This window comes from Amphiprion ocellaris, chromosome 9 (genome assembly GCF_022539595.1).
Source record: "Amphiprion ocellaris isolate individual 3 ecotype Okinawa chromosome 9, ASM2253959v1, whole genome shotgun sequence".
In the NCBI taxonomy this organism is placed as follows: domain Eukaryota; kingdom Metazoa; phylum Chordata; class Actinopteri; family Pomacentridae; genus Amphiprion; species Amphiprion ocellaris.
The window spans coordinates 5,704,946-5,729,266 of record NC_072774.1 but is presented as its reverse complement, the minus strand read 5'-3'; the positions used below and the strand labels follow the sequence as shown (position 1 = coordinate 5,729,266).

Here is a 24,321-nt window from a genome sequence, read left to right as displayed (position 1 = left end):
ATTATCTGATTTGTAAAACTCAATTTACCCGGCAGAAAATAGGGATGCCACAATTTCCTTCACTCTCTATTCATTCAAAATGTTATTGCCGTCTGGCAAAAAAAACTCACTTTAGTCTGAATTAACTTCAGCTTGCAAAAAATAAAATGCAAGACTAATGTCAAGAAGATTTTAGAGGAAAGATGACATTGACCTCCTCTTCAGCGAATATCAATTGTTGCTGTTTTACTTGGTAGTAGAATCCAAGCAGTAGAATAGGAGGAATATTCTAAAAGTGGTAGCGATTGAGTGCAAAGATGCCAATAGAGGGTACAGAGAATGAAATCATGTAAAATGTGCAATTTTTAATTTGTGAAATCTTCATATTTGGCAGCATCTGACTGCAGGAACATGAGGTTTCCTTTCTACTTGCATTGTACTGCATGATCCAACAACTTCGACCTCAACTTTAGCTCTGAGTACACTAACAAGCAGAAGACTTCTACTGGATGAGGACATCGAAAGAGTATGAAAATAGTGTTTGTTGTCATGTCCGACTTTAATCGATCAGTGTAGAGACCCACACAGCAGTTTTTCTGAGAATTTAGACATTTGAACCCCAGAATAAGTGCTGAAAAGGGTTCTACTTGGGCAATTTTCACCATCAGAACACACACAAAGGTGGAAAACAACCTGTTCACAACAGTACACCCATTTTTCTGCCTTAACCACAGCACAGGATCAAATTAGGACTTTCTAATTCCAGTCTAACCACAACATAAAGCACCAGTGAGCAGATAAAGATGGGGAGATTCCAAGAAAAGAAAGATTTTTAAGGATGCAGTTGTTTTTAAAGTTGATTTAAGAACATTTTGTTCATGCTTCTTCCATTAACTTTCATATTACCCATTTTGTGCATACAGATCTGAGTTCACTTCTGGTCACATCACTCACATTAAGGGGCTAATTTTGGAATTAAAAGCTGCAAAAGCTGCGAATCATTCCATTTTAGGTTTGTGACTTGGATTTTGTTAAGCTCAGGATTATCAGTCACGGTTTAGAGTCTTCAGCCAATTTCATGAAACAACAGTGCAACATCCTCCTAAAAAGATAAAATAAGCAGCTGTTTGTGTGTTTGTGTGAGTCACCTGACACGCGACACTGGTGGACGCAGTTGATTACCTGCACGGCCAATTCTATTAAAAGGACACGGTCATAATCTCTAATCGCTTCCATGTCTGGCGGAATAAGAGAGCAGGTTAATCTGGATTACACGTCACCACGGTGAGGTCACAGCCGAGGCAGCTGACGAGTCGAGAGGAGGGCGAAGGCCGGTGGAAAACACAAGAGACACAAAATATAAAGTCAAAAAGCCGTCTAGAAAATTAAAAAATCCATTCAGAAAAGCTTATCCTGCATAATCAAAACATGCTGATGGATAAATATGAGAGAACAAGAGCAATAACTGTGTTTATATTCAGCAAAACAAGCAGAACACGTCAAAACGGTAATAAATCATAGAGATCTTATTAACTATAAAAGCCTCTTTTGTGTAATAAATTATCCATTGATGTGAGCTGACCCTGGATGACCCAGATACCGCTTTAGATTTCTGACAAAGCAGAGAACAGCACAGGATGTGCAGAGCAGCTTGTGATCTATGCCTATAGGATACACTTGGCTCGACAAACCACATGGGCACTAAAGTAGGTCAATTTACTTAAGATTCATCTCAATAAGATGGCACATGAGAAACAGAGCAGACAGCACAGAGCTGCAAACTTAAAGCAGTTAAACTGATGACAGGTGCAGTAGTCACTCTGTCTAAGCCACTAATCGATTAGTTGTCAACTCACAAATAATCATCAGCTCATCAAAAAAAAAAAAAAAACAACTAATCCCTAACACTAAAATCTGGGATTGCAGCTTCATAAATGTGAATATTTTTCGGGTTTCTTTCCTCCTCTGTGACAGTAAACTAAAAAACTTGGAAATTGAAGATGTCATCTTGGACTTGGATCTACATTTGTCACCATTTTCTGACATTTCATCGACCAGACAAGCAACAAAATAATTGATCAGCTGTATGAATCATCAACTACTTTGATAATAGGACAAAAAAAGTCTAAATTTTCTGGTTCCAGCTTCTCAAATGTGAATATGTCTTGTTTCTTTCTCCGTCTATGACAGTAAACTGAATATTTTTGGGTGTAAGAAAGTTTGTAAGAGTGTAAGAGTTTGATCTTTTTTTTATTTCTGACATTTTTTAGAGCAAACAACCAATCAAGTAGCTGTATGAATCATTAATGATTTTGATAATCTGATAAAAAAATAAAGTCTAAATTCCATGATTCCAGCTTCTTAAATGTGAATATTTACTGGTTTCTTTCTCCCTCTATGAGAGTAAACTGAATATTTTTGGCTTGAAGATGTCACCTTAGGGTCTGATAAACCTTCTTCACCATTTTATTGACCAAACAACTCATTGATTAATATTTAACTACTAAATGAATCGCTTTCTACTTTGATAACCAATTAATCAGTTGGAGTAGCTTTTTAAGATGGAAAAAGTGTGAAATTCTTTGGTTACAGTCTCTTAAATATGAATCTTTTCTGGTTTCTTGATTCCTCTGCAGCACTAAACTGAATATCTTTGGGTTAAACATATCATCTTGGGTTTCGATCAACATTTTTCACCCATTTTATGGGATTTTATCAACCAGTTAATAAATCAGTTGTCAATTATTAAATTTATTATTTATATTATTTCCTTCATTTTTATGGCAGTAAACTGAATATTTTGGATTGGAGATGTCACTTTAGATTTGATAAACTTTTTTCACCATTTTATTGACCAAACAACTAATCGAATAATCAGCTAGTTGTAAACTATGAAACTGATAGTCAACTGCTTAAATCATTTTTAAGATGATTCTTTGGTTACAATCATTTAAAAATTAATATTATCTGGTTTCTTGACTCCTCTATGGACGTAAAATGAATGTCTTAGGGTTTAACACAAGTTATTTTGGGCTTTAATCAGCATTTTTCACCATTTTCTGACATTTATTGACCAAACAACTAAACAATTAATCAACTAGTTGTCAGCAATTGAATGAATCATTAAATAGTTTGATAATCGGACAAAAATAATGTCTAAAATCTATGATTGCAGCTTCTTAAACATTAATAATTTCTGCTTTTTTTCCTCCTTTATGACAGTAAACTGACTATCTTTGGGTTAAAGATGTTACCTTAGGGTTTGATAAACTTTTGTCACCATTTTATTGACTAAACAACTAATCGATATTTAACTACTAAATTAATTGTCCCCTGGTTGAGTAACTTTTTAAGATGAAAAAGTGTGAAATTCTTTGGTTACAGCCTTTTGAATATGAATATTTTCTAGTTTCTTCGCTTCTCTGTGGACATAAACTGAATATCTTAGGGCTTACCACACATCATCTTGGGCTCTAGTCAACATTTTTCACCATTTTATCAACCAATCGACTAACCGATTAACATATCAGTTGTCAGCTATTAAATCAATCCTTAGCTATTTTGATAATCTGACAAAAAGAAGAATATTTTGCGATTTCTTTCACTCTTTATGATAGTAAACTGAGTATTTTTGGGCAGTAAACTGAATATCTTTGGGTTAAAAACTTGGGCGTTAGTCAACACGTACACTATTTTATCAGCCAAACAGCTGCTGAATTAGTCAAGAAAATAATTAACAATGGAGATAATCGTCCATTTCAGACCGCCATCAAGAAATATGAAAGAAACGACAAACGGCACAAACCATTGGAGACTGAAGTAGGAGTTGAGTGCGGTGGAGAGTGAAAAGGGGAAGTTTTTAAATATAAATGACAACTTGCTAAGCCCCTGCATGTCTGAGGCCTGGTGGCATGTGATCTGCTGGCCCTGCAGCTAATCGTGGCACAGAGGGACTGACCAGTTTCAGAGAATTAATCAGCAGTCACACTTTGAGCAAACAAACACAGCGAGCGGCTGCACATTTCACTGCATACATGCAGCATTGCAGGATTCTGGTCACAGGATTTTAGCTCTTTTGAGCAACACTGTGCTGGTTTTTATTGACTAGTTTGTGTTTTTATCTGATGGTTTTAATGGCTTGTCTGTTTTATTTTGCTGCCCTGTGAAATGAGCGGCAACTAATAATTGTTTCCCCTATTATTACTTTTCTTGATTAATCGATTAGTTGTTTGAAAGCTCCATCTGGAATCAGAGAGTTTAGATGGTTTTTCCACCTTTATGAAGATAAACTGAATATCTTTGGGACTGAAAACATCATGATGTTGGAATTTTACCAACATTTTATTATCCAAACAACTAATCGATCAGTTGTCTAGTTGTCAACTATTAAATGAATCATTAACTACTTTGATACTCTGACAAAAAAAAGTCTAAAATCTTTTATTGCAGCTTCATAAATCTGAATATTTTCTAGTTTATTTAATCCTTTATGATGGTAAACTGCGTATTTTTCAATTGAGCTGCAACTAATGATTGTTTTCACTGATGATTAGTTTTGTTGATTAATCTATTAATCTATGTTTAATCTATGTTTAAAAATTAGAAATTGGAGATAAAATGCAAGGTGAGAGATTATGAACACTCGGTTAGATTCACAGTAGTTTACATGAGGGCTGCAGTTAGTTTCTTGATGAACTGATTAATTGTTTGGTTGATAAAATGTCAGAAAATGGTGAAAAAATGTGAATCAGTGTTTCCTAAGGAGGACAGAAACCAGATAATATTCACATTTCTTTAAAATCAGAGAATTTAGACTTGTGTTATCTTTAAAAAATACTCAAATCAATTAATTGATCGTCCAAATAGTTGAATAATTTAGACACTGACGACTTTGTGGGTTAATTATTGCAGCTCTAGTGGTGAGAAATTAAAGATCCAAGGTGAGAGATTATGAATGTTATGTTAAATTTACTGTAGGTCTGTGACTATTGATATTGTCCATTATTTTCTTAACTAATCAGTTAATTGTTTGGTTGATGAAATGTCAGAAAATGGTGTAAAATATGGATCAGTGCTGCCCAAAACCAAAGGGGATGTTCAGTTTCCTGTTATAGAGGAAAGAAACAAGAAAATAGTCACATTTAGGAAACTGCAATTAGACAACTTAGACTTTTTAATCTTAAAAAATTACTCAAATCGATTAATTGATCATCAAAATAGTTGAATAAATAGTCGATTAATCAGTTAATCGCAGCAACGCTTGTGGGGAGAAAATTAAATACTCAAGGTGAGAGATCATGTATGTTGTATTAGATTTGCTATAGTTTAGTTTATATAGTTTATTTCCATTGTGAGCTCTTTCCTTAATTAATCAATTACTTTTTTGTCAACAAAGTCAGAAATCATGTAAAAAATGTTGATCAGTGTTTCCTAATCTCAACATGACAAATGTCTTGTTTTGTCCACAACCCAAAGATGTTCAGTTTCCTGCCATAGAGGAGGAAAAAAATGAAAATATTCACATTTGAGGAGTTGCAATGAGAGACTTCATCTTGTAAAAACAAACCGATTAATTTATTATTAAAAAGTTCATTTATTAGTTGACAACTATTGATTAATAACTGCAGCAAAAGTAAGAAAATAAAAGATGTAAAGTAAGACAATATCAAAGCTATGTTAGAATTACTGTAGTTAGCACTGGGGCGCCTGTTTTCCACTCACAATTACTTTCTTGATTAACCGATTAGTTGTTTGGTCAATAAATGGTCAGAAAATGGTGAAAAATGTTCATCAGTTTCCCAATCTAAGCATGACAAATGTCCTGTTTTGTCCACAATCCAAAGATGTTCAGTGTCCTGCCATAGAGGAGGAAAGAAACCAGAAATTTGGCTTTTCTTTGGAAAACAATCAAACTGTTAATTATTAAAAGTAGTTTATATTTGATTAATCGTTGCAGCATTTTCATTTTTGAAAGCGTTCTGTGAATATATTACAGGAAAGTGGCCAAACTTTTCCTTCCCCATGAGCACACATTGTTTTAAGCACGTGTTTCAGTGTCTTATCTCATCTACTTCCAGGTGGAACACCAAACAGGAGGTTTCCCAGGACGCACAGGAGTCTCCATACGTGCGTAAAAGTGCGCTCATGGCATTTCACGGCTGTTTTTTTCTATATCAAATATCTTACAGCTCACAACTCCTGACTACTACAGCCTTCCTCTCCGTGGTGTCAGCGGTGCATTCTGAGCTTTGAGGGGGGAAAAGGAAAAAAAAAAAGTGGCGGTGCCGTGCGAAGCTGCAAACCATCACATCCACAAACCTGTTGCGCGTCTGTTTGGCGACCTGACGGCTACTTTATCTTCGGTTCTACGGTGTTTTCCAACCTTTCCAACCACCGAGATGTGTGTGAGAGAAGGAGCCTGTGGTGGTTTGATTCACTCTCGACAAGCTCCTCTCTCTATCTGGGTATGACTGCAATCAGCTGACTGTAAAACTATCCCGGCAGGTTAACACTGACTGCGCCGATTTCCAATTCAAACCGGCTCCTGTATCCGTCGCACAGGTCGCCCTTTGAGAATGAAAACGGGGACACGCTTGCCGGCTAAAAATACCTGTCTACGACTATATTTGGCTTGGCTGGATCACAATCGCGAAGCTAAAATAGCCGGGCCCGCCCCGGCAGAATGAATGGGCTCTCTGCTATCTCACTCTGCCTCCGTCCGCCAGGAAGCTAAAATTAGAAACAAGGCTTGCGTCAATCACGAGCCTCAGTGCGTCAAGGCTTTCCCCGCCCCCCGGGGCTCGTCATTGGTCAGAATTAGGACGCTGACTGCAGAATACGCGCCGTGTGATTGGAGAGTGTGAATTATTGTTCTCAGCGACTCCGGAGAAGCGTTTTAATTTTCAGTTTGTTGCGCACGACGCGTGGATGAGTCGTGTTCTGGAGACGCTCAAAGTTGTGCTCTTACCTGGCCGCTTGCAGTGTCTCCTCACAGGTGTACAAGCAGCAACAGTGGCCCGAGTGAGTGGAATTATCTTTGCACATTTATTGTTTGTTTGAAAAACGACGAGTTGTCGTGCGAGCTGAGGCATTTAGGGCGCCAAACACTTCATTTCCTGCATTTTGGCGAACATTTACGCGCCAGTTTGTGCTTTTTCTGCAACGCTTCTACCGGCTTCCCCCGGAAATCCACACTTCTATGTGTAGTGTTTCCTCACTCGTGACCACATTTATCTGAAGTTATAAAAAGAACGACCACCATTTACAGAAACTGCATTGATCCCCTCAATGAGTCTAGTTAACCTGGCACACTTTATTTTGGTTTGAATATTGAAGGAAGTGATTGAATGAGAATTTTTAATCACCCAATATATCATTTTCTGCATTCTGGTTATTTTTAATGCGGCAATTTGTGCATTTCCTGCATTATTTTTCTGTAGAAGTTGTACAAAAAAAGAGCAACCACCATTGCAATGATCCCCTGAATGAGTCTAATTACTGGACACACTTTTCTTGTCTTTGAATAATGAAGAGAAGCACACAAACTGAGAAATTTAGGGCATCAACCACTTTACCTTCTGCATTCTGGTGATTTTTTTTTTTAATGCACCAGTTTCTGCCTTTTCTGTCAGTTTTCCTTATGATGGAAATATCTGTATTTAGACGAAGAAAAACAGAAAAATCAGACGCAAAGACTAAATGTTGTAGCGTTATTTTCATTAAAAAGAGAAGCAACCACCATTTAAACAACTTGCAATGATCTCCTAATAGAGCTAAGTTAACTTGGCATACTTTGTTTTTGTTTGAATATTGACGGATGGGAGATGAAATGAGAGATTTTGAGCGTCAAACACTTCATTTTCTGATTTCTGGTGAATTTTTATGCACCAGATTGTTCCTTTTCTGTGTCACTTTTACTTCTGGCGGAAATATCTGTTGAAATTCAGACACAATGACTAAATGGTTTAGTGTTTTTTTGATGAAAAAGAGGGGCAACCACCATTAAAACAAGTCACAGTGATCCTCTGATGGGGTTAAGTTAACTTGGCAAACTTTCCTCATGTTAAGTGACAAAGAGCATTAAACTTAATTTATTTCATTGCGTATCCCCTACTTCCCCCCTGAAATCTACACTTCTGACTGCAGTATTTCCTCACTTGTGACCACATTTAAAGTTATAACAAGAAAAGCATAATTTCAAGAATTTGCTTTGATCCTCTAACTGAGTTGTGGTAATGTGGCACGCTTTTTTCCATGTTAAGAGCGACCACAATTTAAGCAAGATGCACTGGCCTCCTTCCCTGACTGCTTCAACTAAACTCTCTTTATGTTACACGTCCTTCATATACAGTCAGTTTGTTAGACCTCACTGGTATGGATAACTTTGAACACTGGTTGGGGACAAGTTTGAGCATCAAACATTTCATTTTCTGCGCGCTGGTGAATTTTTATGTACCAATTTCTTCCCGTTGAACCTTAAACTACAGGTCAAGCATTAAATGAATCACAGAGCAAAGCATTAAAGCTGCTTAAGTGCAGATATTAGTGTCAAAAATGAGTAGACATGACACTGACAGTGACTCATTGTCACTGAATGTCTTTGATTTGATGCAAATGGACATGCTCCTCAGATTAATCTACACTTGTGTTTTCTCACCGTTATAAAATGAGCATCCACAGTCTAGATGAGTTGTAATAATTGACCTTTTCCTTAATGTTAGGCCTCTTTATATACATTCTGTGTGTTCTGTGAACGGATGTTTTGCTTAAATATTGAGAAGGACACTTTTAGTAGGGGTTTGTGGGTTGTAATCAAGAAAATTTGTAACATTCAACAGTTAATTTCCTGCATTCTGGGGATTTTTTATGCACCAATGTGTGTCTTTTCTGCATTAGTGTTTATTGACATCTAAATGTGTGGCTTTACTCTGCTACGTTCCAGGGTTTTAAAGTTACTTTGAAAGTTCGATTTTGCACACAAAACATGAATAACTTGCTAAAATAAATCCCCCAAAAGTCGTCAGCTCGACCACTTACACATTAGAATGTTCCTTTCATGGGTTTGCATCAACAATTTTCGCCAACTTTTGCAAAATGAAGTCTTTTACTTGCGCAAAAGTTCAAATTTACAACTTTTAATGAAGTTTTCTGTGTGGTTTCAAAATGATCGTAGCAAAATGATGGTAATATTGATTTTAATCTTCTGCAAAATGTGTTGAACAGATTGGGAGACCCTGCACATGATGCTCTTTATTGCAGGCTTTTGCAATACCTTTAGGTCATAATAAATCAGGCACGTTACCTCGTCATGGCACCGAGCTGCTCCGTTGATATAAATCTGCTTCTATTCGGCTAATTTTGTGACATTTGTATAACCCAAGCCAATAAAAATCCACCACTAAATGTCAAACATAGTCTATTATTAGCTCCCTAAGTGTTATTTTTGCAAACTGAAATAATCGCACCCTTTTTTCATGGTACAAATCAACTTATTTAAAGAGGCTAATCTCCCAGAATCAGATTACAGGGTCCAGATTTCTTCTGCCAAAAGGCACTGGCACATATTTGAAGTAAAACTCCTGAAACAGCAAATAGGATTATCTCATCACGTTTGTACATTTTTTAAATACAAGAACTTGTGTTATTGTTTAGTTTTGCAGGGGCAGCACGGAATTAAATGCAACTGCGGACAAAAGAACAACAAAAACATCCACAACACTACAGTTGGAAGATAAAACAACACAATACGTAAAAGTGGAAAGTCTCTAATGTTCACTGCTGCTTTAGCTGAGAAAACAAACAGACCAGAAGCTGTCTCTGTCTGAGCTGCAGTCGCCTCTAGTGGATGCTCTGGTCCTACTCCTAGTTATAACCCAAAGGAAAAGAGGATGATGGATAATTTTAAACATCAGGATGAATCAGAGTAAAATAGAAAGCCGAAATCATGACGTATTTTTTCAGGATATTGCAGGGATGATGATATCTTAAGGATTTGTTTACCAGGTTGGCCTGCAATAAGACAGATGAGGAAAAAGGCAAAACATGTACAGATTAAGATGCTGAAAGCTGACAATGAAACTAATAGACTTTCTAAAATTTGCGTTTTTGTAATTTAAACATATTTATTTGTCTTTATAGAAAATACTGTGCAACTATATTATGTCTAGCAGACAGAAAGTTAGCTTGGTTCAGTCTGGGGTCATTGCAACTTGCTCAAAAAGTGGTTTGTTTTGTTTTTATAGCTGTGAGGAATAAACAGAAGTGTAGATTTCAGGGGGATGCATTCCCTTTAATATTTGGAACGGAAGTCATACACACTTTAACTGATAAAAACGTGTACAAACACTAGAAAAACAGATGCATTTTTAGACTTTTTCCACACTTTTCCGCTTGGTCAGAACTACTTGCTTGTATGTGGCTGAACAGCAGCTGGTTGCACTGTTGAAATGCATTTTTATGTGAATATTGTGAGGAGGATGCTCAGCTTGCTAACTCTACTTTTTGCAGAAGATGGTGTTCTGTTTGTGTCACCTTTGACGAGTTTTAGGCCGGAATATGAGTCAGCACTTCCAAGTCAGAGGTGAGAAACTGGTGGATTGTTCCCTCCGGGTTTGGGACGAGTTGCTGCCTGATGTTCTTGAGTGACGGGAAAATGGAAATGGACAGACAGATTAGTGCAGCGTCAGGTGTTGTACTGGACTGTCTTTGTGGAAAAAGCAGCGGAAGCAGAAGGTGAAGCTCTTGATTCAACCCTCACCTGTAGTCATGAGCTCTGGGTGGTTACTGAAAGAATGAGGTCGCAGATACAAGCAGATAAAATTAGTTTCACCTCAGAGAGAATATGAGAAGCTCTGAGTAGAGTCGCTGCTCCTTCACACTTAAAGGAACCAGGAACTCATGAGTGCCTTCTTTTGGAGGTTTTCCGGGGTAGACGCAGTGCTTTCTGGGGGGATTTTGTATCTCATCTGGCCTGAGAACACCTCAGGAGCAGCTGGAAAGTGTTGCTGGTGGATGGACATCTGGATAACCTGCTGCAACCACGACCCGACCCTGAATAAGCAGCAGAAAACAGATGAGAAATGTTAAAATCAAATTCTGTCTATAAAATAGAAGCTTCTGGACAGTCTGCAGAGACCCACATTTTGGGTGGATGATAAAATTTACGTCCCACGTATCCTCTCAGACATGAATCTGCCTCAACAGGCTTCACTGTTGGTTGTTAAGGTGGTCAGACTTTATTCTGTGGTTGCCACCCCGACCACCTTTTGGCTCCGGCCCTGTCCATGTATTTGAAGATGATTCATTTCATTTGACAGTATATACCTGCCTTTATTTATATGGGAAGTGTTTCCTGGAAGTGAAGGTGATTTATCTGGAATTCAACTCCTTTTGTTACGGGATGAGCTGAGATTTTATTCATTTTCCCTTCAAAGTTTGTATTTACTATTAGTTTTAATGGAAAAACACAGTTTTACCGGGAATAACATACATTATTATCAAAAACCTGAACTAAAAAAATGCAAAATAAAAAAAAAAATCCATGTAATATAAATAAAACAAAGCTTGCTTGGAATCCAGGTAATCCTTGGATTTGTCGGGTTTCATGTATATTTTCGTATGATCAAAACTTTAGCTCTAAATTCGTCACATTAGTCTCCATAATGCTGTAATATCTCAGCTTTAGTATGTATTGTAGTCAGACAAAGTAGCATTTTATATAATTTTTCTGAGTTTTAAACCTTAAAATGTACAATACTCAGAGAAAATCACACCATAAATAACACTACTGGGTCTAAACCCTAATATTAACAATATTAAGTTCATTTGTGACACCAGTTAGAATGATTTTTTTATTGTAAAGCAGTTTTTGTGGGATATTTGCTGGTTTAAATGTGCTCTATAGATAAGATGGCGCATAGCAAGACTACAGTAAGAAAACATAAAGTAAAAAAAGTAAAAATAAAGACAAAAATAAAGATATGATAAAGACTGTGCAACTTTCAGATGTAAATATAGTGTAGCATAATGGATAAATGTACCCAAATTGCAGAACACATACTACATGTAGAATTGCACTTTTAAAAAAATAAATCAATGAGACTTTACATGACAAAAAATCGAATTTGGACTCTAAACAAGGATTTTTTTTTATAGAGGTGGCCACAAAAGGTGAAAACTGAGTTTCAGGGACTTTTATTATGCTGTTGTATAATAGAGTATAATTTCTGTTAAACAGGGAGGAAAAACAACTCTACTTTCAGTAAACATACAACGACAACATCTGCAACCGTTTTTTTCTGTGAAATGTGATTTTTAATAGATTAAACTGGAAGCCATGACATACTTCAGAGTTTATAAAAAAAAAAAAAAAAAAAAAGATATGCTCCAGTTTTATATTTTACAGTGAAAATGACTAATTTTCTGATATCCACAGACTAATTCTGGTACTTTTTGCGTATTTTAGTCCCCACTGATGAGAATAACCGACTCGACCAGCTGCTGCAGTGTTTTATCAGCACTCTGGAGCCAGTTCCAGTCCCACATGTGCCCGCCCTCCTGCCGGGTCCCCCTCCGCGTCCTGCCCTGCAACCAGCGGACCAACCGGCTCTCTCTCCCGCTCTGCCTCGTCCTCTCTCCACCGCCGCTCTCTGGCACGGCGCACACCGCTTAGCGCGCTGTAACTGTACGGAGAGAGAGTGTGTGCCTGCTCGGAGTGACGTCACCTCTCCCATGGCGTCACATTGACGTAGCGCATACCAGCCGCCCTATGTGGAGGCAGAGCCCACATAAATGCACTATTTGACTTTCTCCTCTCAGACGGACGCACATAAACAAACCCGCGTTACGGCCCCACACTTTGCAAAGCACCCAGTGACAGAGAGCGCACCGGGACAGACGCACTCCTCACACTGTGGAGCTAGAGGTTTCTTTTTAATTATTCCGTTTTCTTTTTTCTCTCTTTGAAAAAAAGTAAGAGGAAGAAACTTTTTCCTGCGCATCTCCAGAAGAGTGTTTTTGTATTTTTTATTTTATTACTTTTTTTTTAGAGAAAAAGAAAATACATTTTTCTCTTCTTTACTTCGACTCTTGGTGATTATTCTGGATGGAAATAGGATACTTCAAGCGAGGTTATTACCACATGTAAAGACGGAACCGCTACAGCAAACCAGTAAGTAAAGTGTGAATGAATGAATCCCGGGTTGTCTGAGCCAAAACGCACGAACTCTCATCTGTATGTGTTCACGCTTTTAATCACACGTGGAGCTGATTTCCGCTCTTTTTCGCTCTGTGTGCGTTCTGTCCAACTTTGTACGTCTAACCTGTTGATATGTCTCCAGTATGCGCGTAAAGCTGCTCATATTGCCCGTCTCCCTGTGTGTGTGTGTGTCTGTACGTGTGTGTGGTGTCTCCAAACGAAGCTGAATTTAATTTGCGCCGGGAAGGTATCATATCCTTTGCGGTTGTCATGGAAATGAGATGCCTCTCAGTCACACAATGAATAGTGGAGTCAGACGCACAAATGGTGTGAGTGGAGAATAGTCTAACCTACATTCAGGCAGGAGCTGGAGAGGAGAGTTAATGCTCTTTGATTTCATGCCAATTTTTCCTTCTCTGTTTTTTATTATTATTTGGAGGCCTCCTGTAGGATTTTTTGTAGATGTTATGGTCATAAAGTGTGATTTAAAAGTGGTGTGTTTGTGGCATGGTGGGTGTGTTTGTGTTTATAAGCCGTGCCACTGAGGACTAGTACGCTTTAAGATGAATTAAACCTCCCCACAAGAGCATGCTGTGCGTTTTAGTGTTACTGCTCCACCAAAACATGTCACATTTTTTTTCTCCAGGAGTCTTAATTCACATATTAACTCTGAGCACATGGCCTCTCTTCCCGTTCAAAGCACCCAGAAATCAGATTTCTCCAGCATTTCCTCATGACAACACACTGAAATCTACGCCAAAGTGATCCCAGTTTGTGATAAGAAGCTCACAAAGCAGAGTTGACTTTCCCAACTTGCTGGTTTTACCTTTTTTTCCACACTTACTTTTACGCACGCAGGCTCCTCTGACAGCCTCCCTCTCAGGGCTGATTTACTGTATTCACATATTTCTCCACTCCCTCCTTTATGTCCGCTCTTTTCTCTGTCTCTGTTTGCTGGAAGCCTCGCGCTGTCCGGGGTTATTGGTGCTAAAAGGGGGGCTACCGGGGGCTACCGGCGCTCCGGGGCGCGTGCTTTGCAGCTCTTATGTCGTTCTCTTGGTTACCGGTGTGCGCAGGGCCAGAGCCCCACCGGCCGGAGGCAGAAAGTGAGAGGAGGGAACCCGGTTGGCATGAAAAAAATCAGCTTCTTTTCTTTACTTTTCCCACTTTTAAGCCATCACAAAGATTCTAATCTGAGCGCGCAATTTACGCACAATTACGCTCGGAAGAATTTAGGCTTATTTTGGCTCCTCTAAAAGAATGTCTGCTGCTACTGTAACCAGCTCATTCTTTTTAAGTCGCTCCTCACAGCACTGAAGAATGGCCCAACTGTTCCAAATCAACCCTAATCAAATCAATGTTCCACGGTTTGACTTGTTTGTTTACTCTGGTTTGTCTTTTCTAACTTTATTTCTGCGCTATTTGGAGGTTTCACATTTGTAGAAAAAGCCATCAAAGGAGCGCAGTGTTTCCTCTCAGATATTTGGCCTTAAAGTTTGGTTGAAAAGTGCTTGTTGCAGAGGAGGAGTCTGCTGTGTTGACACGGAGGTGAAGGGACCGGACGGGCTGCAGGTGCCTTCAGCCCTGAGAGGCGCTTATGAGGGCTGCGGCTCGTCAACAGGCTGCACTGAGACGCGCACCGGGAGCCGGAGTGGTCTCTTAACTGGGTCTGTGTGCGCGTCTGGCGAAGAGAGAGAACGAGGGAGAGAGAGGGAGCGCATGTACATGTATATAAGGGAGTGTGCGGCAGAAAGGGGGCGCTCTGGGCCTTGAAATCCCGCCGCCCTGCTGCAGTCAGAGGGAGTTGGAGGCGCGCAGGAGCCCGGCTGGTTTAGGTTTCAGGTCTCCAAAAATCTTCCTCGATTCGCGTCTCCCTCTGGATGAACCCTGAGCGGGCGAACACGCTGCTGATCAGAGGCAGGAGAAGCGATGGGCTGGAGGCAGCTTTCATAAAAGTTGTCACTTTTGTAGGTCTGTATTTGCACAACTTGTGCACTTTTAAAAAAAAATCTGGTTGAAATGGAATTTTGCAGCGCATAATTTAAATAATAATAACAACAATAACGGAGCTTAGTGTTAGAATGAAACCTGTCGCCCACGTAAGTGGAAGTTGTGAAATGAGCCAAAAGTCCTCAGTTGTGGTTGTTAATATTCTCTTTGTAGCATGGACTCAGTGACACATTTAACGCCAGAAGTCGGTCTGTGTTTGATGTAAATGTGTGCATCTTTGGCTTAATTTGCTTCTTGTGGACGTGATTTAATTTAAATTGTGCCATTATGGTGACTTAATCTCGCTTTTACGCACATCTCAGCTTCTTTTCCTGTGATTTACCGAGTTTATGTGTTGTTCTAGATTTTTGTAATAATACTCGAGCTGAAATGATCTGGTTGCGTATTTGATTTAAATTGCGCAAACATTTCCTTAAACCACATTTTTTGGGAATGGTAAAAATGCTGTCCAACATCAGCTGAAATTCTCAAAATAAAGTTTAGATAATCAGTGGAAAACGTGGGGGAAAAAATACAGGAAAGGACGCTTACTTTTCAGTGAATCCTATTGGTATTTTTCTGTCCAGCCTCCTCCGTGGCTTTAACCCAGACTTCTCTCCACACCAGGCACAGGTTCGGAAGAGCGCGCCCAGCCGAGCTCGGAGCCCCGGCGATCGGACACTCCCTCAGCGACGCCCGCCGAGTCCTCCCCGCTCCAGGAGCCCTGTCCCGGCCGCAGCCACGCCACCCCTAAAACCCGGACACCCAGCACCATTCAGCGCGAAGCTCTTTCACCAGGTACAGACACCTCTCCGACCACTTTCTCTTTCTTTCTTTCTTTCTTTCTTTCTTTCTCTCTTGTGCAGACTTGTGACAGCTCTCTGTTTTTTATGTGGCGAGTTTTTGGTGATGTGAAAAAATGCGTAAAAAGTCCATTTTGGTGTTAAATCCGAATTTTAACTTAAAGGCAGCATTTTAGTTTATTTCTTCTGTCTGCTCAAGTTCAGAAATATGTTTTATGAACATGCTGGTGATCCTTTTTTGTGCGTTGCATCTCGTCAGCTCTCGTGTGTGTGTGTGTGTGTGTGTGTGTGTGTGTCAGTGTGTGTCGGTGTTTGCAAGAGTTGACATTTGAGTCTTTACGATGAGAGAAGCTGAGGTCTAATCAATGACTCACTGAGGTCTTCAGAAGTGACTCAAATTGCAAATTACAGCTATAAATATATGTTTGTATTTTAAAAGTATATTTCCCTGATTAAGTATCTGTGCCACTTGATTATGCATCCACCCAATCTCCACTTTGTTATCTCTGTTTTTTGGCTAAATTAAACAGAGGAGAGACCAGTCAGACTTAGAAATAGATAATTTCCCACTGGTGGTGTAATTATGTCTCTGTGCTTTTGTGTTTCTGTGTGCAAATGTGTGAGAGGCCGCAGATATCAGACAATCTGTTTCACCCAAAAAGATGCAAAAAAGAAAGAGAAAAGAAAATGTGTTCTTTTTTTGTATTCATGTCTGCACCTTCATGTCTTCATTTGTTAGATCTATGGCATTCTGACAATGAACAAGCGCACTCAGTTATTGGAACAGCTGCAGTTTGTCCAGTTGAAATGCACACCTCGAGGTTAGAGACTGTCTTCCCCCCCTTCGCCTCACTTTTACGCTGCACCACCTGTGTCTGACTCTGCTTGGGTTGTCTGTCCTCTTGCTTGCACCCACACACAAACACACACATGTAAAAACACACACCTGCATGCATGCAAGTGTAACAAAGGCAAATCTGATGGTGGTGTTGGAGAGGAGAGAGGGTTTTTTTGTTTTTGGTGGCTTTAAAAATAAAAGATCTGTGTTGGTGGTGCGTTTGCGAGAGAGAATGCAAGCTTCAGAGTGTGTGTGCGAGGCTCGGCACCGAATGCACTAAAGGGGGGTTTGCAGAGCGGTTTTACAGGTTCTCTTTAGGATGAGGGTGTATGTTATTAGCACAGGGAGCACATACAGGTCCATGTTGACATCTTGTACAACACTAGTGGCGACGATGTGAGAGTGTGCACGAAAAGCAGCTGCTTTTGTCTCCTGTCAGCTCGAATTAATAGAAAATATAGGTGAAACCGCAGCAGCCTGAACACGTGCACACTCAGACACACTCACGACATGTGGCTTGACCTACTGACACAACAGACAGAGCCACAGAAACAGCTCACCAGTGTACTCTCCTCTCCTCACAGTCGTATCTCGCCCTCTTCCTCCTCTGATGCCTAATCAGTTGAGAAAGTCTCAAGCCCAGAAAAGGCCCCATGACACCCATGTGTGTGTGTTTTTCCACGTGGGTTGAAGAGCTGGTCACTTGCAGAAGAAGAAGAAGAAGAAAAAACAAGGCGATGACGCAAAGCACACGTAGGCCTACAGCTTGAGTCATATCCTCAATCTGAAAAAAAAAAAAATCTTGCAACTTAATATTCCCCGTCAGACATGGCTGACATACTTATTGGTGAATAATGGAGAGAAATATTTATACAGCTAGAAAATTGTGGTTTTTAAATTTATTCTGGAGCTTTTTGAAAATTTTTTGAGAGATCACACTCTAAAACAATAATGTGTGGGCTCAACGGCAACAGAAAATAACAGTTTAAATCAGTATTGTTGAGTTGAGACAACTTCTAATGAAATTACATTCAACCAACAAATGACACTGAGTTATAAGAAGGAGCTTTTCCTGCTAAATTACCAGAGAAATTGTCCAGATGTGTCGAAATCCTGAACTCAAGGTGAAGAAAAGTCATTATCAAATTCACAGCAACTTGAATTTAGCTTTAAATCACCTTAACACAGAAATATGAGTTCAAATTAAGCATATTAAATTCACGCAACACAATTATGTCAAAATGTGTGAAATTGTCCAGATGTGTTGAAATCCTGAACTCAAAGTGCCAAAAAAAGTTATTAAAGCAGATTTTATTGAGTTACATCAGCTTTAATGTATCTTTAAATCAACCTAATGCAGGAATTGCAGGAGTTTAAATTATACAAAATATTAAGTTGATGCAACATTATCGTGTCAGATCATGTGAAATTGTCCAGGCGTGTTGAAATCCTGAACCTCAAGATGGAAAAAGTGAATTTCACTAAGTCACATCAACTTGAATTTAGCTTTAAATCAACTTAATGTAGAAATTTGAGTTTAAATTACTCAAAATATTAAGTTGATGCAACAGAATTATGTCAAACCAACCCATCAGAAAAATACAAAATGCTTAAAATCACTAAAATAGATATTTCCCATCTTGCAATTTGACCTTTTGACTTCTAAGACCAGATGCCTACAGAAATAAATAAATGAATAAAATCATACAGTTATGTATTGTAGATTTTTTTTTTTTCTTTTACATAATTAAGGCTTTGAGTCACTGTCTTGTTTTTTTGGTTTGTTTTTTTTTTCTCAGCTCCCCTCGCAGCCAAAAACGCATTCTGCCCCTCAGGTATAAATTAATTGTGTTTCAGTGCGGCTGGATGAATGTGTCACTCTGCCTGCTTCCACTCTGGCTGATTTTTTTGTGCAGTTTATTACGCGCAAATGACCGCAAACTACAAGTTCCGGGCTGTTTTTGCAATAACAAGAGGGGTTTTTCATGCAGTTGCGGAAGTTTTATTGATAAACGAATACAAACTAGGACAAACTGGGGGCATGTGTGAGTCCTCTGACAGCAGCAGCAGCGAGTTGTCCCGTATTTGGCTCCGCAAACATGACGCGCAACGGAGACGGAGGCGATTACGCGCATGCTGGGCGTCAATGGGAGCAGCGCGGTGTTGACAGTTCCCGAGCAAACACTGCAAAAAAAAAAAAAAAAAAAAGGGAGAGAGAGAAAAAAAACTCTGACTGCGCACACACTCACTACACATACGCACGCACGCATGCAGGTGTTGTAGATTACGTAAGAGCTGTGATAAGAACATATGGTGATGAAGACCTGTTGCTGAATCAACGCGCATCTGCAACACTTTAAAGCGGAGTATCCGTGCGTTTTGTGCGCTTCGTGCAGCATCCAGCACCACCATGGGGTTCCATTATTATTTAATGTTATCTCATCTGCTTTGCCATCTGACTAACCAGAGCAAACACCCACCTACACGCACACACACTCACACAGAGAAAAACTTTGGATCTTGCTTCTGCAGCTTCTCAACTAACTGTGGGATGTTCAGCAAGTGTTTGAGGTTGTGTGTGTGTGTGTGTGTGCGTGTGCAAATATTTCTAAAAATCCAGTGCAGGAAAATGAGTGCACATGGAAAGATTTGCTCACTAAAAAAAAATAAGGTGCATTTTTATGATATTGTGCAATCCCCGACACCTCCAGAGCTGAAAAAATTGCCTGTTCCAATAGAGCTGTGCAGACGTTTTTAATGTTTAATCGTTGGCCCTGTTTAAAGCCTTTGTGTGCATGAGCCTCTTTATACCGGAGGGACTTTCCTTCACAGTGCTTCTGTCTGCAACCTCCTCCTCCAAGTCCCGCTTCTCTGTTTAATTTACTAATATGTCATCACATTTTCTTCTCTGACTAATGGTTGTTGCTACTAACACACACACAGTCACTCCATGGAAGTCAATCACCTGACCCCCTCAGAATCAGCTGATTTCTTTTGAAGACATGCAAAATTTTACCTTCATACTATGAATATTATCAGGCCTTTAAAGTACATAGAGGTGGGTTGAAATTTTGCTCTTTTTCTAGCATTTCTGGGCCTCGTAACTTCATCAGTACAGCAGACAGAAATGGGAGATTTTCAGGGGCGAAAAAAACACATTTGAGTTCTGTTAAAAACTGCAGCAAAATCCATTTTACCTCCACTCCAGGTGTCACAATGTAGAGCTAAAATGTCATTTTTTGTGCAGTGTGGTTTTTCTGTAACCAACTTTGAGTATCGGTATTATGACATAGTTTGAACAGCAGAAACAAGCATTAGTAGCCTGGATGTGTTTCCATTTTCTGATAATTCACCAAAGAAAACCTTTAAAAATCAGCATTTTGGGTAAACTTTCAAGACTCATATCAGGATGTGTGATAGGAAGTCGGTTATAGCAAGTGAAAAGTTTCATTTTTACCCACATTTGATACCAACACCGTTTTCTTGACGTGATTTCTTCTGTCAAAATAATATTCTAAAATAGGTGCATTTTATGTTAAGATGAGATTCTTCTTTCTTGTGCTGTTGTGGATAGAAATTCAGCTGCTTCTGAGGGCATCAAGTAGGAACTTAATTCCAGATCTGCTTGATTTTAGATGGACTGACTGACTGAAAGGTGCTCTGTAAGTGAAACGCTTCGGTGTAAATGTGTGCTGCTGCTCTAACCTCAGTGTGTGGCTGTGTTTCCCGGCAGACATGCCCTGTGTGCAGGCTCAGTACGGGCCCGCCCCTCCAGGCTCAGCCTACTCCGGCCAGTCCTTCAGCTACCAGGGTGACAGCTACAGCTCCGACCTCATGACCCCCGACTACACCAAGCTGGACCTGGGCGGGGGCGAGATCTCCGCCGCCGCCGCCACCACCTCCCTGCCCAGCTTCAACGTGTTCGTGGAGGGCAGCTACGAGCCCAAGTCGTCCTGCCTCTACCAGATGCCCACGCACCGGCCCATCATCAAGAAGGAGGAGGAGAGCTACCCGACCGCCCCGCCGCTGGAGGCCATGCCCTCCTCCACCATGTACTTTAAGCAGTCGCCCCCCTCCACCCCCACCACCCCGTCCCTACCGCCCCAGCCCGGCACCTCCTTCCTGTGGGAGGAGCACTCGCTGGCCCCTCCGTCGCACCCTCACTCGCTGGGCTCCAGCCTGGAGACGGGGCCCCTCAAGTCGCCCCGCTTCCCGCACTTCTACCAGCACTCGCCGCCCCACAGTGGAGGCAGCGTCGGCGGCTACGAGAGTCTGGGAGGCGGGCTGGTTCGCACCTCTTCCTCCTCCTCCTCCTCCTCCTCCTCGGTGTCCCACCCTCACGGCCCGCCCCTGGAGCAGCCCATGTACCAGCTGCACCGCGGGGCCGGGGGCAGCAGCCTCGCCTTCCGATCCCTGGCTCTGGGCCCCTGCGGCCCTCTACTAGGAGACAGCCTGCCCTCGCCGCCGCCACGTGGCCCCCAAGGAGAAGGAACCTGCGCCGTGTGCGGAGACAACGCCGCCTGCCAGCACTACGGCGTTCGCACATGTGAGGGCTGCAAGGGCTTCTTCAAGGTAAAAACCCAGCAAAGATGCATTTCTAGTCTTTCTGGTTCGAGCATCAATCAGCTCAGTGGATTTTCAGACACTTCTTGTTAAAGTTTCTGACCTCACACATTCATAACTCATTGCACCTTAAAATACCAACTCTGTATCTGCGAACTGGCTGCAAAACTGACTGACGTATTTCATTTTGAAGCAGTTTTTCTTGCCTCGCTCCCACTCTACACCCGTCTCTCCGCTGCTCTCTAAATCATCTTTAGAGTCATTGCGAAAGCACAACACACCCACAAGGGTCGTCTCTCCAGGCAACCAAGTGGGCAAAGTGTGCGTATGTAAGGCTTCAGCGTGGCTGCTTCAGTTGCGTGAGAAAGACAGGATGAGAAAAAAGAACAAAACACACACATTCTCTCTGAAGGCAGCAGAGAAGGAATCCTCCTCAGAATCAACGTTTCCTCTCAGAGTGCTTGTTGTGAATCAGTGGCCACGAAATTGACCACAATTCACCGACACGACACTGGGGCCGCTATGAGTCACTTTGAAATTTGGCCCGTCTAATGATTCAATCTAATACTTGATCTCACGTGCGGCTTCAACAGCCAGTTTTTAGTCAGACTGGTTTTTCATTTTCCTCATGCAAGTCATAAATCACAATAGGCCTCGTAGACAAACCTTTGACACGTGCGTGATATTATATAGTCGGTGCACCAACTGAAAGACGCTAAGCACACAACTGGGTGACAGTCAAGTCATTTCTCCGCACAGATTTTTTAGAATTATGCCATTTTCCGGCACGCTTGTTAAGCATTCTATTGGCCGCATGAGGCAAAATTAAGAGACAGCAAGGAGGAGGGTGCAAACACGGAGCTAATTGAATAATGCCGCTGGTAGGTGGAAATGAATTATCCTTCTTTTCAATTAGTTTCACAATTTGTTTTTATTTAGTAATTAATGAGAGCAGCGTCTGGTGGCAGCAGGCTGCAGGCTGTCTGCTCGCTGCAGCGCTCGGCAGCCACAAAGCCTGTCAGACCTCGCTACGTTTCCTCCACGCACACGTGCAGATGCAGCCGGGCGTGCACGCACACAACCGCACACATGTAGAAAAACATACAAAATGTACAGATCGTTCAGTCCAGGATGCAGCAGAAGCTCGAAAACCTCCACTTTCTCACATGTTCTCACGCACGGCATCCTGATGGTTTTATTGTCCCCCCGAAAAATATTTTCCTGATTATATTTAATTGTCCGTGAATACTTATTACACATTAAACCCTAGTAGGGGCCTTGCTGTAAATTATTGTTATTTCATTAGTGCAATTTGAAGCACATTTTCGCAGTGAATTAATTTTAGCTCTTAAACTAAATCCTGCGTTTATTATTTTTTGGCTGAATAATGCTTTCCATTCACCGCTTTCCATTAGTTCGCTGCTGAATTTTTAAAATGAAAAACGCTCTCAGCTGTTAGCGTAATACATTATGTTAGAAAACAAAAAAAAGAACATTAAGGTCACCTGTTTTTATGCACATAAACTGGTCAGCTACTTTAGTTGTGCTTTTAGCAACCAGAATCAGCTCCGTTTTCATTTCCACTGCCTGCACAGCAACATGTTAGTCATGGGAAGGCTGGGAGGTGTCAGACTTGGGTTGAAAAACAAGCTGAATGGTAACTTACACATGTCTAAATCCCTTAAATGCACATTAGAGGCGTGTAAGTCGATCATATATACACCCAGAAACATGCACGGACCTGGGTGTGTGTTCGTCTCAGCGCTTTGAATGAATCAGAGTTGTGAAGAAAACCAGAAATGCCTACACATATTTTTTTTTTGTAGTGACACTGAGGTCTGAAGCAGGAAGCGGGATGGGATTTTGGGTGAGGAGAGGGGGAGGAAGGGGGGGCAAAGTCCCTAAAGGCTTTTAATTTAAGCCAAGGCTATTAGCACATGTTACATGTCAAGAATCTGCCTGTGCATGCCTCCATCCAGCCGCCACTGCACCCACAGCATGAGAACGTCTGCTAGCGTGCATCTGCTGAATGAAGTTACTGTATCCACGCGCAAAAGTTTGTCTTTTCTCAGATATTTAGCACAAAAATGAGCATGATTTAAACTCACATACTTACAGGCTGCTCTGAATAATGAGGCAGCAATGCACTGAGCACAATAAGGATCGTCAGGTTCGATAATCGTGCTGAGATGATTTGATTTGCGTGTATTTTTGTGTGTATTTTTGTTTGCATTCACCTGCACGACACTGATATCAGAGACTAGTTAGACGCACAATAGAAGCTCTCAGTGTCTCTGCTGCTTAGACGTCAGTCAAGCTCCACGCTGCTTAATAGAAAGCAGTCACGAGAGCAGCTACACACACACACACACACACACACACACACACACACACACACACACACACACACACACACACTAAAGACAGTCGACAGCAGCAGACAGTCAAGACAATTTATCAAAATCTTAACTGATTATTGCAAACTCTAACTTTTCTTGGAACCAGCATTCTCATAATAAAATGAGAGGTCACTGAAGTCTTCCTCCTTCTCCTCCAACAACAACAGTCTCAAACCTCAAAACCAGACCAGCACTTTTCTTTAATTTTGCTGTTTTACTCACAACTTCTACAACGAAACTCGTGTAAATGTCTCCAAACTTGTAAAGGTGTGACTAAACGTCTGCAGCTTCACTCGTAAGGCCTCCCGCTGAAAGCACATTAATGACCACAGCTAACTTCTCCTCCCTCGCTCTCTCGGGTCACCGGCCACTGAAGGGGGATGAGAAACGTTTGCAGCCATCCGCCGTGTCCATGGCAACCACTCTCATCCGGCACTGGCGCCCATTACGCGTCAGTTCCGCCGCTCGCGCCGGAGCATATGGAATAATTGGTGTGTTATTGGTCTCCCGGGGGCACGGGCATGTGTGGCACGAGGGGTTGCTAATTGGATTTAT

General features: G+C 40.9%; 1 protein-coding gene and 1 long non-coding RNA gene across 3 annotated transcripts in view; one reads left to right on the top strand and one right to left on the bottom strand.

Moving 5' to 3' along the window:
• Window positions 1-43: 43 nt before the first annotated feature.
• On the bottom strand, window positions 44-15,858 carry LOC118471263 (uncharacterized). The gene is made up of 3 exons (XR_004848522.2): window positions 15,716-15,858; window positions 6,298-11,028; window positions 44-1,284 (listed from the first exon to the last, which is right to left on the bottom strand). It is a non-coding gene; the product is annotated as an uncharacterized LOC118471263 (long non-coding RNA).
• Window positions 14,836-24,321, top strand: part of nr4a3 (nuclear receptor subfamily 4, group A, member 3) — a 24,026-nt gene continuing 14,540 nt past the window's right edge. Inside the window, exons 1-3 of one of the 2 annotated variants that reach the window (XM_023284248.3) lie at window positions 14,836-15,145; window positions 15,791-15,961; window positions 20,538-21,376. In XM_023284248.3, coding sequence (XP_023140016.2) covers window positions 15,055-15,145; window positions 15,791-15,961; window positions 20,538-21,376 — 1,101 coding nt within the window. In that variant the 5' untranslated portion in view covers window positions 14,836-15,054. Of the gene's footprint in view, window positions 15,146-15,790; window positions 15,962-16,705; window positions 16,788-20,537; window positions 21,377-24,321 lie in introns of those variants that run through there. The other variant, XM_055013752.1, reaches the window with a different exon arrangement.